Source organism: Schistocerca gregaria, chromosome 5 (genome assembly GCF_023897955.1).
Source record: "Schistocerca gregaria isolate iqSchGreg1 chromosome 5, iqSchGreg1.2, whole genome shotgun sequence".
NCBI lineage: Eukaryota > Metazoa > Arthropoda > Insecta > Orthoptera > Acrididae > Schistocerca > Schistocerca gregaria.
Genome location: NC_064924.1, coordinates 330,249,634 through 330,268,714, shown reverse-complemented (window position 1 = coordinate 330,268,714; position 19,081 = coordinate 330,249,634). Strand labels below are relative to the sequence as shown.

Genomic DNA, 19,081 nt, shown 5'->3' with positions numbered 1-19,081 from the left:
CAAATTTAGAGAATTCCTAGTGTGGGAAAGTATTCAAGAAGTGTTAATATCCAATTATAACCCATCATCAAAGCTGTGTGAACATGTAATGAAGGAAATTTGGAAATTATGTCGTACATACTACCATGAAAAACGTACTTTGTGGGCAATGAAAATTAAGGACTTTGAAATTACCCAAAATGAATTACCCCATTTATCGACTGGATTGACACTTTTAGATGTTATAGGCAAACCTTTTGTAGAAGAACCTTCAATTAAGTATTTTAATTGGCCTGAACAACCTACGGTCAATTACAAAGTAAATCAGGAAATAGTTTCTAAAAATTTGATTGAAAAGGTGTAGCAAAGAGTAAGTAAGCATAACAAAAAGGCTGTAGAGCTTCAGTACAAAGTCGATGACCTTCCCAGCTCGACTCTGAAGAAAGAGACTAAGTTTTTACAAAAATATGAGGAACCATAGTGGGTACAAATGGTGGTCCATCCTAAGACATTTTTAGTCGATCCCACAACTGGATTAGAAAATGACGACTGTCGAACCCCAAGTTGTTTTCGGTGTTTCTTCCAAAGTAGTTTTCCTGCACTGAATTTCTTTAAAATTTAAAACTATCCTATAACAATATTGCTAAAAAACAATTGAGAATGACCATAAAATAGAGAACAACTTAAGAGAATCACAAAAAAGTGATGTGTAGATGAAATAAATTGAATCGAGTATTATGTGTGTGGAAAATATAATATGATGTGACTAACTGAAGAATTGTTATACTGAAGGGAATAGCTTTTCTATTTTGTATACAGTATTTTATACCTTATGGGAAAAATATATTAAAAACAAAGATTCCAAGACTTACCAAGCGGGAAAGCGGCGGTAGATAGGCACAATAAATAAAACACACAAACACACACACAGAATTTCGAGCTTTCGCAACCTGCGGCTGCTTCGTTAGGAAAGAGGGAAGGAAAAGGAAAGATGAAAGGATGTGGGTTTTAAGGGAGAGGGTAAGGAGTCATTCCAATCCCGGGGGTGCACACACACACACACACACACACACACACACACACACACACACACACACACACGCACGCACACACACGTCTGTGTGTGTGTGTGTGTGTGTGTGTGTGTGTGTGTGTGTGTGTGTGCGTGTGCGTGTGCGTGTGTGTGTGCGCGAGCGAGTATATACCTATCCTTTTTTCCCCCTAAGGTAAGTCTTTCCGCCCCCGGGATTGGAATGACTCCTTACCCTCTCCCTTAAAACCCACATCCTTTCATCTTTCCTTTTCCTTCCCTCTTTCCTGACGAAGCAGCCGCAGGTTGCGAAAGCTCGAAATTCTGTGTGTGTGTTTGTGTGTTTTATTTATTGTGCCTATCTACCGCCGCTTTCCCGCTTGCTAAGTCTTGGAATCTTTGTTTTTAATATATTTTTCCCATGTGGAAGTTTCTTACTATTGTACTTTATACCTTTTATGAGATGTGATATAGATGGGAGGGTTTGTATAAATCTTAAAAGGGGTGGGTATGGTAGCTAAAAGCTTGATTTACAGGAACAGATAAATCATGACTAACACAAAACACACATCACACCTCTCAAACAGCTCTCACAAACAAGTGTGCCTGATTCTTCTTCATTTGCCGTTTCCATAGGGTTGCTAGGATTTCCTTCGGGGACCTCAAACAGTGAAGGCGGGACAACTCCATTCATTAGGAGACAATTTAACACCAAAACTCCTCGGCATCTCACTCAAGTACCTGAGGGGTACGGATCCTGGGGAAGAGGGGTGAGAACGATTTCCTATCTTGGGGCTCCCTTTTTCCTCTTCTTCAATCGTAGCAACCACATCTATTTTTCCTTTCTTACTTCTCATCTTGAGGACCTGCCTATCTTTTCCCCCTCTTTCCATATTAATAAACTTCTATCGCTGAAGTTCTTCTTTGTTTCCATGGTTACTAGTAACCTAAATCTTGTCTTTAGATAAGAAAGCCAAAGAATCAGACTACACGAACTTGCATCCACATATACACAAATACACACTTCTACACAAACATTAAATCATATAACCAGGACGTGAGAACTGCCAGGTGTTGTAGGGGAAAAGGTGAGTACGTAGGGAATTCTGTGCACATATATGGGGAATTATGATGGTTCTATATTGAATATATGTAAGAAGAGGTGCACATACATAATGAATAACTATAAAGTAGTAATGAGTAATGGATAAATAAGAGAGAGGCATGTGCAAAGAAGGAAAACGAAAGGAGGAGTAGAATTAGTCAGGTTGATGATTAAACAACGTCACTGCAATAAAAACTCTGATGAATTGAATGATAGTGGGACATCAGTAGTATACAGGGTGAGTCACATAAGATGTAACACCCCCTTTATTCAGGGTGCGATTGCACGTATCGACAAGCGGTGTTCGGTGAATCAAAGCCGACTATGGGGCACATACTTAGGTTCATCCACAATAATGACAATGTTTATATTGACCGAGATAATGAGGCAAGTTCATGTTTTTGAAACGGCACGCTATACTTTCTGTACCATCATTCGAACGCTCTTGAAAAGATGTGTATAGTGATGTACCACATGTTGCTATTGTGATTCAAACTTTGCTTAAAAGACGCTGGGGAATGTGGATTTACATACATAGTGTAGGCCGTGCATGCTGCATAGAGCACGGCAACTCAGCCTGCGCATCGCGCGAGACGTGTTTACAGTCTGCAGCCTCTTCCGACCACCTCGACCTTCAATCGTACAATATTTCACAGCGTCTTTTAAGCAAAGTTTGAATCACAATAGCAACATGTGTTACATCACTATATGCATCTTTTCCAGAGCGTTCGAATGACGGTAAAAAAAATATAGCATCCCATTTAAAAAACATGTACTTGCTGCATTATCTCGGTCAATACAAACGTTGTGATTATTGTGCATGTACCAACGTATGTGCCCCATAGTCCGCTACGATTCGCCAAAAACCGCTTGCCGAAACGTGCAATTGCCCCCGGAATAAAGAGGGTGTTACGTCTTACGCGAATCACCCTGTATATATTAAAAACAAAGATTCCAAGACTTACCAAGCGGGAAAGTGCCGGCAGACAGGCACATGAACAAAACACACAAACACACACACAGAATTACGAGCTTTCGCAACTGGCAGTTGCTTCGTCAGGAAGGAAGGAAGGAGAGGGAAAAATGAAAGGATGTGGGTTTTAAGGGAGAGGGTAAGGAGTCATTCCAATCCCGGGAGCGGAAAGACTTCCCTTAGGGGAAAAAAAGGACAGGTGTACAGTCGCACACACACACACACACACACACACACACACACACACACACACACACACACACACACACACACATATCCATCCGCACATACATATATATATATATAAAAATAAAACAGAATGTGTCTGCTTGTGTCTGTGCACGTGCGGATGGACACATGTCCATCCGCACGTGCACAGACACAAGCAGACACATTCTGTTTTATTTATATATATATATGTATGTGCGGATGGATATGTGTGTGTGTGTGTGTGTGTGTGTGTGTGTGTGTGTGTGTGTGTGTGAGTGTACACCTGTCCTTTTTTTCCCCTAAGGGAAGTCTTTCCGCTCCCGGGATTGGAATGACTCCTTACCCTCTCCCTTAAAAACCACATCCTTTCATTTTTCCCTCTCCTTCCTTCCTTCCTGACGAAGCAACTGCCAGTTGCGAAAGCTCGTAATTCTGTGTGTGTGTTTGTGTGTTTTGTTCATGTGCCTGTCTGCCGGCGCTTTCCCGCTTGGTAAGTCTTGGAATCTTTGTTTTTAATATATTTTTCCCATGTGGAAGTTTCTTTCTGTTTTATTTACTTCACCCTGTATATAGACGTACTAGCTATTGAAAGTATAGTAGTGGAGAAACAGAGGACAACTCTAGAGAGTGAATGATATATTAAAGAATGAATGCGAAGTTAAAAATAGATTTATAGCTTTATTTATGGTATACATAGAAATGTATAATGAACCGTGAGGCCTACTCAGAAGGAAAATGGGGCATACCCGGCATTCACCAAGTATAAAGGGAAGACGTACCTATGTGGAGAAAGGATAATCTGTGGCCTAAGAAACAGAGATGTTTTGTAATGGGTGTACCTGCCAGAACGGAAAGAAGAAGTGCTCTCATAAGGTCAACCCACAAGTAAGGACCAGGTGCTGATCCCTTGAGAAGGTGACAAAATTCACAAATTTTATAGGAATTATTCTGGGAAGTGTAAATTCTATGAATTACTAGCATTATTATGTTTTGTGGAAGTAAATGAGTATCAAAAGGACACTTTCACTTCACCCAGAGTTCCTCCATGCTACAAATAATGAAAATACTACATACTAGGAAAAAGGTAGTACAAAAGATAAGAATAGACAAAATATTACTCATGTATCCTAAACACCCGAAGTTTACAATTATAAAAAAAAAAAAATTAAAGGAAAGAAAGAGTCCTCCCAATTACTAAATATTAGTAAACCTGACTAAAACAATGAACAAATGCTCATGTCTTAATAACAAAGTAAAATAATAAAAGTAGAGAAAAAATAAGTGAAAGATTGCTGTTAAGATGTGAAATGTATACTGTTAAGATCTGAAATGTTATTATGAGTGATTTTATGTGAATAATGATTATGTTTAAAATATTGCGGGTTTGGTGTAAATTCTAGAAAGTCTGAGCCTTCTACCATTTCGAACACACGGATGTTCTAGATACGAGTGTTCGATGGTAAATTCTACCTACTGCGCGTCACATGTTCGTGTGTGCAGGTTTAAAATCAGTCGCGGCGGTTGAGTGGCACCGACAAGTACCTGTCAAAATCCATAGATGTGTTGATGAGTGTGTTTAGAAAAACCATGGAATCTATAAGCAGCTTTGTGCTTATTGTCTCACTGACTATTGTTATGTGAAACAAAAACAGTTGAAAACGTACTCATATAGAATCTTGACTCAGCCTTGTTAGAGGCAAGATGTTTTTACGATCTCCTTTTCTGAAAGTCATGGTGTCTAAGCATACTTACTTTTGAATGTAAATAAATTTCTTTCTAACATACAATTGTACGAGAGACTTAATGACTGTACGAGAGACTTAATGAAGTTACATATTAAGTTGAAAGTGAGAATTTTTATTGTGCTTGAAAGTCAAATACATCGTTCATTGACAAAATGTAAAGTTTGTATGGCTACTTATTTCACTAGTAAAAAGAGGCTTGAAAGTTCCTGTGCCTAGCATTATTCAACGGAGAAGATGTAAAGAGAGTTTCTAGCAGCTAAAACTTAAGAAGTAAAGAAGAGTGGCTGCAGACCCCAATTAAGTCATCATGTAAAGAAGTGGAATGTGGTTTGGGGAAATAAATCAGTATAACCCAGACGCACACTCACATGTTAAGTCATTAAAATGTTAGAAGCCTTCAACTTCGAGGTTTGCACACATTTCACATCTGCACAAATCTCCTGTTCACACACAACAATCTGTCTGTGTGCACTTTGCACAGACCGATCAACACATGTGGATGGGCCTTAATGTACATGTCTGCCCTTTAGCAGTTTGTGAGTTCAAGATTGTCTTTAGTTCCCTGCTGCTTATGGAAAGAATGTCCACATGATTGGGAAATGTGAAAGATGTGGACAGTCCATGTGGACTTAAGAAGTTAACTGTGATTTAATGCTTTTCCTAATATTTTCCAACTACACATGCTGACCATCAGAGTCATTCACAAGCAACATATACTGTTGTGTCATCGAACAATATTCAGTCACTGTCTACTCTACAGTTGTTGACAGTTCAATTTTGCTTTCATTAGAGTCCAAATGTAATTTTGTTCTTGCTTAGGGGAACAAAGATGTGAAGTTTTTGTGCCTCTGCAATTGTGCAATATTTCTCAAACCTCATTATAAATTTAAATTAAAATCCTCCACAGCAGGATACTTCAGACTAATCCCCTCTACATTATCCTTGGCAAATACAAAGTTGTTGGGGTGTCATGATGTGTTGCAGACCAGCTCAGGCAGCCAGTCGCTTGACTGTTCCACAAACTCCATCGCTAGCCCCTTTACCATGGGAGGTGGCTGAAAATGCCATTTGGCTTCAACATGGAAATCATCTTCATTATAGCACAAGTTGATTAAGTAGTTATTATTATACTGAGCTGCTACTCCATCAGAGAAGTAATATATTTTACTTGATAAACTATTAAATTTTTTGGCTGTATAGTTGGAAAAAATTAGGAAAAGGATTAAATCACAGTGTTTTACATCCACACGGACCATCTACATCTTCCACATGCCCCAGTCATACATTCTTTCCGTAAGTATCATGGAAGGCTACCTCGTATACTCAAACTGCTAGTGGGTTAACATTAACATCATCCCATGCAGCAATTGTGACATGCAGCAAATCGACTGGCTAGAAACACGATGAAACAGACTGATATGACTCATCTAAGTAAGTAACAAGAACTAATTTTTGGTCTATCTCTGGTATTCAGTTCTACCGATTTTTTTAAATATTTGCAACATGTATGTTTTAATTCAAAACTTATAAGGCAATTTTTGAAGTTGTTTTTACAGCACTATCTTAAATCTAAAGTTTGATAGTTGTGCTCACACAAAGCTGAAGCTTTCAGAATACATAAAGGAAAACAGTATCTGTTAAAGTTTTTTGAGAATTTTAAAAATACAGATTCTCAGAATTCACTAGTGACGTTTTTATTAAAAATGACTATATGTTTGCAGTTAATTAAGTTTTATATCATGTGTGCACCCTTTAAGTGAACTTTCAAATGAGCTCAAATTCATTATTCTATCTTAATTTGAACCCAAGTTGTGAGCAAATCAGCGTCTTCCCAAAAGTTAAAAATTTGATTGTTTTTACATTTTTGATCACTCACTATCCTTTATCAGATGAGTGCGTAAAAACTGCTTTGTGTTACTGTTTATGAATACTACACACATACTTAATTTCAAATAAATTTAAAAGCACTTCAAACTTCCTGACGGATTAAAACTGTGCACCTGATCGAGACTCAGGACCTTCACCTTTCGCGGGCAAGTGCTATACCATCTGAGCTACCCAAGCACAACTCACGACCCATCCTCACAGCTTCAATTCTGCCAGTACCTCGTCTCCTTCCTACCAAACTTCTCAGAAGCTCTTCTGCGAACCTGAGCTGTGAGGACGGGTCGTGAGTCATGCTTGGGTAGCTCAAATGGTAGAGCACTGGCCTGCAAAAGGCAAAGGTCCCGAGTTCGAAACTCAGTTTGGCACACAGTTTCAACCTGCCAGGAAGTTTCATATCAGCGCACACTAAGCTGCAGAGTGAAAATCTCATTCTTTAATAGAACTTGTTGATCTGACACTGAATAAACCAACTATCAAATTTTTATCTGATATTAACAAATTCCTTTTTCCATAAATGCATTTTTAGCCATAAACAGTCTGTATTTTGTATCCTGTCTACTAGTAACCACATAATCAAAGAGAGATTTGAATGTGCACGATTTCTCTTATCTGTCAATAACTTGGCTTCTACTATACAGTTACAAATGTAGCAACTTCCTGTTTCACTTTATATTATTTTATGAGAATCCATTTCTATTTCGGCTGCAAAATTTAACAAACTGGAGTGACAAGGTTTTCATTGCTTACCATCATTATTATCTCTTTCCACGAGACAATTCATATTGCTCAACTGTTAATCCAAGTCCTTTACTGACTGGCAGAATTACTGTCACTGACAAATCTTGAAGTTTTTATTTCTATTCCCTGAACTTTGAGCCCTTCTCCAAATGTTTCTTTGATTTCCTTTACTACTTCCTCAATGCACAGATTGAATAACATCAGCAATGGGCTACAACACTGCCATTACTTTCTCAACTATTACTTATTTTTTCATATCCTTCAACCCTTGTAACTGTAGTCTGGTTTCTACAGAAGCTTAATATAACCTTTCACACCCTTTATTTTACTCCTACTACCTTCAGAACTTCAAATAGCATAGTTCAGTCAACACTGTCAAAAGCTTTCTGTAACTCTACAAATGCTATAACTGTAGGTTTGCCTTTCTTTAATCTATCTTCCAAAATAAGTCATGAGGTCAGCATTGCCAAGCATGAACGTACATTTTTCTGGAACATAAATTGATCTTCCTCGATGTCAGTTTCTAGCTGTTTCTGTATCTATATCAGGTTGTTAGAATATTTTCATATCTGAAACCTGCCTAAAACACAGGCCACTTCGTACACTTAACAACAAGTGACAATTACTGCAGCATACATTTGAACAGGGATGGGCGAGTTGCTGCTCCTCCCTCCTCCACCTCCTCCCCCCCCCCCCCCCCCCCCCACCCATATACACAAAACGTCCAGCAGGCTTCTGTACTGAGAGCAGACTGTGTGGTGTAATGAAGAATGTAGGTTTAATAGCTTAACTACAATAACTATCACATTTGCTATTGTGTTATAAGGTATTTCATCATATCATTTTATAAGTTATTTATTTATTCTTTACATGCCACAAAATTACCTAAACTAGATGGTTTCAGCAGTTCACCAAGCAAATCAAAGAATGGGAGCTTTTTTAATCTCACATCTGGATGAACTGGAAAATTACTGGCTGCAGGAGCTGCTGCTGGTGGTGATGCCTTTGGTGGGTACATGTTATGGTGGTACATACTGGCATACATGCTGTTTCTTGGCTACAAAAATAGGGAAAGAAAGATTTATCAGACACATGACCATTGGAATCTGATTACATAATTTGTAAAACACACACACACACACACACACACACACACACACACACACACACACACACACACTCACTCACTCACTGATGTAACAAATGGTTTTCCAATATGTGACTTACAATTAGGAAAACACTTAACATCACACTGAGGCAACATATCAAAGTAACAATGCTGACCCTTTTAATGCAGCTGATTGTGACAGCAGTGTGGTGTTCAGCAAAATCCGTTCACTCAGACAGCAGATAGTCTGCTAACTTGGTTGTGGGGTGCTCAAATGCTGCTGAAGTTCCAAGTTTCATGGCAGTGTACTAAGGGATATATCGATTATAGTTTTTGTTCCATGGAGCCACAGTGAGGAAATCAGCAAGAATGTAAATACTGCCATAAAAACATAATACATATTTACAAAGGGACAGAGACACTAATGTGTGTTCCGCAGATTGTAAGGAAAGTGCTCCTCAAGGAAGTGGAATATACTGTTCAACACCAATGCAGACCGTATTACTGCACTGAAGATAGGCAAAGTAGAAACCAGATATATGTATTTTTAATATTATAATAAATACTTATAATAACTGGGGACCTGAAAATATATCATCTCTCTCTGTTTTTTATATATATATATATATATATATATATATATATATATATATATATATATATATATATATATATATATATATATATATATATATCCCATGTGGAAGTTTATTTTTCCTATATTTTTCCCATATGTAAGTTTCTTTCTGTGATTCTTGAGTTTCTCCCGGCGTATTTGATAATCAAAATATCCACGGGTGTACTGCCGGTCTACAGTGTCCAACGGGCACAATATTTCGGCGATCAAACATGTCGCCATCATCAGGTGAACTGACGGACTGAGCTCCTGTGAACGTGCCGGCACGGAGATCCGTACGCTATGGCTGCTCAGGGGGAACTGGGTTCGGTCGCGGCGGCGGCTGATTTAAATACCCTCCGCCCGCGGCGTGACGACCACGGCGGACAGAGCCATCACACCGACGTCATCTCAGACGCCGTCGCAATCTGTTCCACCGCGAGACCGTGGCGCGGGGCGCGGACGGCGGAAGGAGCGCGCCACGGGCGGAGGGTATTTAAATCGGCCGCCGCCGCGACCGAACCCAGTTCCCCCTGAGCAGCCATAGCGTACGGATCTCCGTGCCGGCACGTTCACAGGAGCTCAGTCCGTCAGTTCACCTGATGATGGCGACATGTTTGATCGCCGAAATATTGTGCCCGTTGGACACTGTAGACCGGCAGTACACCCGTGGATATTTTGATTAAGTTTCTTTCTGTTTTATATATATATATATATATATATATATATATATATATATATCCCTCTTTCCTGATGAAGCAACCATGGGTTGCGAAAGCTTGAATATTTGTGTGTGTGTTTTTTATTCTATCAACATAGCAACACTTTCTCGTTTGGTAAGTTCAAGAATCCTTGTACCTGGGTGTAGCTGCCACACTATGTCGCTGGAAACGAAATTTTGGCGAATTGGAAACTATCGCAAATAGTAAAAAATAAATAAATAAATAATAAAAAAACATCACTCACGAAAGTAAATAATAATAATAAATATTCTAAGCTCTTTGAGTGCTGATATAAACTTGGGGAGAAAAGGAGGCTGATAAATATTCAACAGGTCACAACTAATTAGTACCTGTAGTACTTCAACAGTCATGAGTGTAGCACCTGAGCCTGGCTTACCACATGTCTGATGTTTCAGTCAAATGGTTCTGTGTATCTGTATATACTTCTGTGTTCCTCACAATCTTTTTTCTGAATGTATACATTTATTCTTGTGTTTTGCTGACTTCTGAATTCAATATTTTCAACTCCATAAGTAATACCAAAATTACAAAGAGAGGAAGGTAGATATGCACCAGTATTGTTCTAAATGTTGTGCTATCACAGGCTTTTCTTTTCCATCTGAAAAATGTTGCTCCTGTGAACAACAGAATTCAGCATGACAGTGGTAGTTGAACTACATGAAATATAAAAATCACTTCTCTCTTTCTCTCTATAGCCTGACAATAGAGAAGAAACTACAAGTCGCACAATCATATACATATATAAATGTGTACACACACACACACACACACACACACACACACACACACACACACACACACACACACGTCATTGTCTGGAAACCACTAGACTGACATCAGTGAAACTTTGTATACAAAAGGCATTGTCTGGAAAGGTGCCGTGAGTGTAAGAACCATCTATCTCCCATGGGGTTGGGGGTGACAGAGGAGGAGTTGGATGGGGAAAGGAGGGGGATGAGAAGATGACAGAGAGAGTGGACATTGGACGGGGGGCGAAGAGGACACAGACCGACAGACATTGGCGCAGGAGGGGGGCTGAGATGATGGACCAACATTGGTGCCGGGGGCAGGGGGGAGGTGATGGACCGACATTTGTGCGCGGAGTGGGGGCAGAGGAGATGGACAAACATTGGTGCGGGGGGGGGGGGAGATGCACCGACATTGGTGCGACGGTGGCGGGAGATGGACCACCATTGGTGCGGGGGAAAAGGAGATGGACCGACATTGGTGCGGGGGGGGAAAGGAGATGGACCGACATTGGTGCGGGGGGGAAAGGAAATGGATCGACATTGGTGCGGGGGGGAAAGGAAATGGATCGACATTGGTGCGGGGGTGGAGTTGGACCAACACTGGGGAGGAGGGGGGGGGGGGTGGGGATTAATCCACATGGGGGGGGGGGGAGGCGATGGACTGACATTAGGGTGGGGGGAGGAGTTGGAGCAAGATTGGGGGGAAGGGGAGGCATGTGGAAGCGGAAGATGGGTAGTGAGCAGATGGAAAGGGCAGACGATGGTGAGGACGCTGGATGAAGATGGAGAGGATGTTTGGAAGTTGGTGGAATTGGCAGAGGGCGTGGAGTGATAAGAGGAAGAAGATGTAAGGAGAGGAGGCAGGTGTAAGAGGTAAAAAGTTGGAGAGAGGGAGAGGGGGGAGGGGGGAGGAGGGAGAGAGGGGGGGGAGGGGGAGGAGGGAGAGAGGGGGAGGAGGGAGAGAGGGGGAGAGGGAGAGGGGGGGAGAGTGGGGGGGAGAGAGAGTTCTTTTTTACTTATCTAAAAGAAAATTGGAATAAATAAATATCCAGGAAACACTGGGTACTCACCTAGAGCACACTAAGAAGGAGTACATGGTTGACACTGTAATGGCTGACTAAATTTCCATGTCTTTCTAAGGAGTTTTCCAGAATTTTACTAAATTTTTCCCGTATGGAATGTTGAGCAGGCTTTAAATATTCAGTATTTTACTGATCTTTTTCTTTAAAAAATGCTGATTTTATATGTTAATGCTTAACTGAAAATACCTACCATACTTTGACAAATTGACATTTTAATGTACCACCAAATGGCAAAGTGAACTGCAATACATTGGATGAAGCACAACATATCGAACAAGAAGAATTCTAGATATGAAGTGTACACATTTTAAATCAATCTGTAAATTAATTTACATTAAATGATTTGAACAATGAAAAATGATGTTGAGTAAGAGTCATGTAATGCAGTTTAAAGGAGTAAACTACCAGTTGACTGTATATTACTACACTTATGTTCTGTACTATTCAGATTTTGACTTTTATATCATTATCAAGTACAACGCTAGAAGTTGTTAGACCATTATTATGCCCTATCTGTTAAGGCTGTGCAAATCAGGTAAACAGGACTAACACGTCAAGTGTTCGTCTTGTTTACATGCTTTGGACTGTCTCAACAGATACGGCATAAGAAGGTCTAACAACTTTTAGTATTGTCCTTTATAGTAATACACAGTCAAATGGCTGTTTGCTCTTTTAAAAATTGTGTTAAAAATGGAAAAAAACACATTTAGCTGTGTAGAAACAGTCAGGTAAAGATATACACACAAATTTTAAGTTTAACTAGTGACCTACGACTTGAATAAAAAATATTGGTAAAATACTTACAGTTTAATGTAAATGCAAAATTCATACACTTTTTGGATGATTTCTTGTGAAATGGTATGTAATCAATTTAATCTCCCATTAATGATGAGGAAGGTGTAGTTCCTTATACATCAGTTTTACACAGATGAATATTCAATGGAACAATATACTAGGTATATTGACACAAATGAAGCCATCATGTGTATATAGTGTTCTCCACATGTTAGTTTAAAGAAAAACTTGAAAACTATTTTAAAATTACCTAAAAGTTGTCTCACACGTATAAAACTATAAGGAAGAAAGTTTCAAGTAGCACTACTTTTTACGATCTTGCGTTTTATCTACAACAAGTACCTTCTATCAGTATCTGCTAATAATTTTTATTTTTTATTTGTAAGAAGATTAATTTCATCAGCTGTGACAGCACATAATGAGAATGATCATTTTTCACTGTTATGTATCAACCATTTCATTATTTCAACATTTTCTACTCTCCAGAAGGAATAACAACATAAAAACCCTGCTGTTGAGGTATCAGTATTTTTTCTTTTTGATGTTCCATAATTCCAACTGAATTCAAAGAAAGCCCCCGTTCAAATGATGCATTCCCATGAGAAAGTAAGGAAATAAATGTTACCACAGACCTTAGATCAGGAAATTCCTCTTCCCCAATGAGCTTACAAGTTTGGTCCAGTGATGATCCAGTCTACTTTTCTTTTGTTTGTACATTAACATTCTCGTTTTATTCTTGGTAGTGAATTAAACTCCTTAAATTAATGCTTAGCACTAACAGCCTACTTTCTGGAAAGACATCTTTCTCAACCAGAGGCTGATGGTATAAGTGTAAATCAGTGGTTGTTTCTGCTGATTTGAATGCCATCGTACTTGGATCTAAATATGCAATTGCATGCAATTGCCTTCGTCAAAGCAAATTTTACTGGCGACTCCCCATTAACTTCTGTAACAGAACCTTCATACAGATTGAACAGTTCTTTCAGAACTGCAACACATGTAAATCAGTGATGCCTTTCACTTTTTTTTGGGGGGGTGCAAAACCAGATTGAAGGAATGAAATTATCTTTCTCTAAAAAAGTATGAAGCAATAGATATAAAAAATACCACTTTCAAGCCAAAAGGATGTGACCTGAAACTACTGCAGAACTGGGACTGGTCTCTGACACTGTGACTCTGATCAACATCTGTTACAAATACTGATAAAGTCAATGAGATAGAAATAGCTCACTCAGCTGTGTTTACATTTACATATCTGAGCAAAAGTACTGAATGTACTGGAACCTTTTGAGTTAATATAATTAGTTCCTTTGCTGGCACATCCTTGGATACATAATATAACACTCATAAAAGCTCTACTACATTCCAACCAGTGTTTTTAATGCTTGCTGTAAAGGCATTATGTAGTGTGTGTGTGTGTGTGTGTGTGTGTGTGTGTGTGTGTGTGTGTAATACACATGGTAGCCTTTGATTCTTGTAACTCGCTTGTTAACTTTCACCATACCTTCAAAAAGATGACATGTGGGCCATCCCTTGATACATGTGTAACTTAGTTTGTGTTTTCTTCACTCAAATCTTTTTTCCCCCATTTAAAAGGTCTTGCATGGTTGTGTGCCCTAATAAAAAAAATAATAAAAAAAAAGCCACACAGATGTTAAAAATCTCAGAGACCTAGTTTTTCTCGGCATCCTAAAATCTGAGTACCAAGTCTATTTGTGCTTCTGAGCGATTCTGTTTAATCGTCCATCATAGTATGCAATAACATAGTCACCAGTTTTTTACAGTTTCTGAAATGGTATCACCAAACTATGGAGGAACACTATGCACAATTGCTGTAACTGCAGTTTTGATGCAATTTCACCATCTGGAAACACTGTTGTGAAAAGAGAAACAATATCTGCTGTGTTGGCATTACACAATTTTGTTGCTTCTGCTGAAAATGAAAACATTTGTAGAGAATTTCTTTAGCAGAAGTGACAGCTAATGAACAAGATGCCTGCATTTTACTTGGTACTTTGTGATCACTTTCCAGAAGTACGGACTCTCTGACAAAACCATCATCTTTGTGACACAACAGGAAACAGGTAAACATTTCTTTGAAAGTTAAATAGTCAATTTACATGTCTTCCCTTTCACATGATTTGTTAATGCATCGCTACCATATTACTCAAGCTAAATGGTCTTTTCCTTAGCTTACTGTAGGCAGAATACTTGTCTTTATCATTTCCTCTAACAACACTAAATATTCTTCACTTAGTAACCACAATGGGTTGAAAGTACACCTGATAACAGCACTCATCTGTGAAATATGTGTTCTTATCATTTGCATAATTAATTATGAAAAAATGTGATTAATCTTAGGCATCTAAACATTAAAATTACTGAACTTGTCTACTGTGCATTAATAAAATTTGTACTGTGACCTTGGTTAACCAAGAGGAAATAAATATTACTGCCAAGTTATTAACCCATAAGAGCCCATTGTACTTGACTGAGGACAGTAGTTTTTCATTCTTGCCATCCTCATTTGAGGACACTGGGCACTTCCACAGTAAATGTTATGTTTTTTAGGTTCTTCAGATTTCTTTGCCATGACTCACCAAATGTTTAAAACTGCTGAAGAGGTAGCAGAAAACATATTTCATGAAGAAATACATACAGATAAGGTAGGTCTACCTCCGGAAGTTGATGAGCAGACAGAAGAAAATACTGAAGATGACTTGTTAGGGAATACCTATGTATGCAATATTGCAGGCACAAATAAAATTTTACATGAATGGGACAACGAAGACAGTCCTCGTGTTTATTAAAAAGATTCCTTAAAGAAGTAGTTAGATGGAAACAGATTATTGGTCTGAGGATAATGCTCTTGGTGTTCAAATTGTGAAAGATGTAATGTGTCTTTACATATCTTGAACTTAAGTCTGCATCACATAATAAAAAGACCAATGAAAACAAAAGTTTCAAAGGTTTCAAAATAAAACCATTAGCAGAGGCCCAAGTGTAAAATTATCGAGGATGGGATGTCTTCAGGAAAATCTAGCAGTTGATGGAATCATCATGGGGTACTGTGGACATTGCCCAATAAAGCAGTTTGTAAGACTTTGGGTGTATTGGATGCAGACTACGGACCTTTCAAAGTAATTATGGCTACTGTTAAAACTTTTTACTGTACTATGGGAAGGACACAAGGATAAAAATGAGGATTGATCACTGGGTCAAAAAGTAGTTTTGAAAATGTCATCCATTACTGGTGAGCCAAACAATTACAAAGTATTTTTTTGACAATTACTTTACTACTCATGACTGCTCATCCGACTGTAGGAACTAGGATTCTGTGCAAGTGGAACCATATGAGAAAGCAAAAAGGAAGTGTCCCGTGTACCAGATAATGTAATGAAAGACAAAGGGAGGGGATATTTTGAGTTCAGATTTGACAGAGAAGGAAATCTTGGCCACAAAACTGAATGATGACAAGTGTGTTGCTCTAGCAACTAATTTTGATACTGCTCCCTACTGTCAAAGTCCAATTTGGAATACATCCCAGAAAGAAAGGCTCAGTGTTTCACCAATGCATGCAAGAATTTAATGGAGGCATCAATCTTCACAACTGGCTAACACAGAAACATACAATTGCAGTACAAGGATGGTAGGTATGAGACTGTTGTAAATGTGTACCTAGCTTTCAAGAGGTGCAATGAAGGAGCTTCTCTTTGGGATTCAGAAGACAGATTGCCTAAACATGCCTAAAGAAAGGTGTTTAAATGAGGGCAGTTAAACGAAGTCCAACAAAACTTGTTTCATCTTCCAGGGCTAAAGTACCAGAAATACAATATGAGCAGATACTGCATGTCATTCAGAAGCATAAAAAACAAAGAAGGTACCAGTTTGAGAACTGTAAAGGAAGGCCCAGAACATAACGTGGGAAGTGTAATGCTACACTCTGTATGGAATGCATCCCCACATATCACTTAGATCTTGACAAATGATTGTTTTAGAAAGTTTTTGTATTAAAACTTTTGTAAATGTGAGTTGCTGTAAAGTAAATAATAATTTTGAAATGTTGTTATGAAGGTATTGTTGCCAATTTCCTCATCCCTTGTCGTTTTTCTAGTAATCAGTGTATGGATAAACTAACTGTCAACTGTTCAGTGTCCCCAAATGAGGATGATGCAAAATTTCACATTTAGGACCTAAGTGAACAAAACTTCCTCATATTTCCATAAATTGGTAGTCATAATAAAGTTTTCAAAAATCAAAAATAAATGTTTATTAAAAATAAATGAGGTGCTAATATGTTTAAAAAATATATCAAAACTTACCTTTCAACATACACAGAAAAGAAAATGGCGACATAAAATAATGAAGCCTGGCTCACTATGATAGGTTTCACCATGTAGGAAACTGTACATTTTAAGATGTCATCTAGTTCAAAAAGTAACAGATGCCATTCTATGGGGCAAATGTTTTGATTCATATGATGTCACCTGGTGGGAGGCTCACATGTACAGAATATTTTCTTCCACCAGTCAGCAAAACCTGTCTTATGAGCAGTGGACTGCAAACTCTGTTTCTAACACTTGTCACTAGTAGTGCAGTTCAAACATTTAACATCTTTTATGTCAGATTTTTATGACATTACAAAAGTACATGATTTTTAAAGCTAAACATTAAAATTCCAGAACTATGTGAAAACATCCCTAATTTTTACTACAATTTACTATTCCCTGATATTTCCCAGTTTCTAGATCGAGTGACCAACCCCGAGTAAAACATGGTGACCTATTCGATAATATGCTAATGTTTTAAGCTACTTTCAGAACATTCAAACATTCAGTATTCCCAGCTCATGACATCATTTACGTACAACAAATGACTAATACATAACCTTACAGGAAATTATTCTCAAAACCAGTTTTAGTTTAATATAATAAATGCTATTTTTCACGGTCATGGATTAAACATGTTTCAAAACAATACAATTTGCCTCAAGATTTATTTACCGGTGGTAGTGGCCTGTCTGGTGCTTGGACGATGTAACCTGATGGCTGATAGACATTACTGCGTTGTTGCTGCTGCTGAGGCTGCTGTTGCTGCTGTTGTGGTTGCTGCTGCATGTTAGTACTATGGACACTTGGAAGGTCTTTCCCTGGTGCTGGTGATGGTTGTTGTAAAGCTAAAGCTGCAGCACTAGCATGACTCTGTCTGAAATAACATAATTTATGTTACTCTCTTTTATATGGCTCTATCAGTGTAGCTTTTCCAACAACTTACTTTAATACACAAGTTACACAGTTACTACATCATAAAGTATTAAGTAATAACACTAGCCAAATGTGGAAGTGGAGCACTTATTACACAACAATCCACAAAGAAAAATAAATTTCTGCTTCCTGTTTATGGAGATATTAAAACATAGCATTTTGCCCCTGAGTATAAGAACAAGGCCTGCTCGCTTAAGTCACAAATACTGTGGAATTTCAATTTTATATTCTCTGATTTTGTTTTTCACAATTTTACATCATTGATTTGTAGCCCCCACAAAAAGACCCACATGGTCAATGCTAAAAATTCCCCGATTTTACATTTCTTCCTAGTAAGGTTAACCTAGACTCTTCGTTCTTACTTGGCATCTCGCTTGACTTTGTCCCGTTTGGTTCCCATTGACGTTTGATGTGACTGAAAATGTTATAATTGACTTAAAAGACAGGTGATTCGCATCACGAGTGGTGGCAGAATTAAGGGAATATTTCAGGCCGTTGTGGAGAGGGGAGACGTGAGAAAAGAAATACTGACATAATCCACAATCCCTGTCACCAACACAACTTGCAACACTTAGCTTCACTGCGCAGTTATGATACAGCTACTGCTAGGTTGCAGCGGTAATAGACAGACAGACAGACAGACAGACAGACAGTCGATGCGAAGAGTTCCGTACCAAGCCAATATGTGACAAAGGGGTAAAGCCATCACCTTTTGTTGTGCCATTTATAAATCAGTCTCATCTTTTTTCACGTATTTCCAATGTACTGCATTCAGTAATGATACAAATTGTCAATCTTTTAAATTCAAACATTGAGTCTTGAAGAATATGCTTGGTCATAATTGAGGAAACATTGCCCATTTCCGGCTAGTTAACTCTTACTTACTGGCTGGCGACTTGTTAAGCCATCCAATTGCCAGCGCAGCCACCACACTACAATAACAGATGTAAATTGAGCTCACCTATTAGACGTGTGGGGAAGCAGCCCTCCAGCGAAGGGGGTGCAGGTAGGGGTGAAAGCATTTTGTGAAGAGCTGATAATAGACTTTTTGTGCAGA

The 19,081-nt window shown here is 38.6% G+C and overlaps 1 protein-coding gene across 3 annotated transcripts in view; it reads right to left on the bottom strand.

Moving 5' to 3' along the window:
* Positions 1-19,081, bottom strand: part of LOC126273465 (E3 SUMO-protein ligase PIAS3) — a 231,086-nt gene that overhangs the window by 125,316 nt on the left and 86,689 nt on the right. For all 3 annotated transcript variants that reach the window (XM_049977025.1, XM_049977027.1, XM_049977026.1), the window contains 2 exons: positions 17,764-17,965; positions 8,553-8,724 (listed from right to left, as the gene is read on the bottom strand). In XM_049977025.1, the coding sequence (XP_049832982.1) occupies positions 8,553-8,724; positions 17,764-17,965 (374 nt within the window). The remainder of the gene's footprint in view (positions 1-8,552; positions 8,725-17,763; positions 17,966-19,081) is intronic.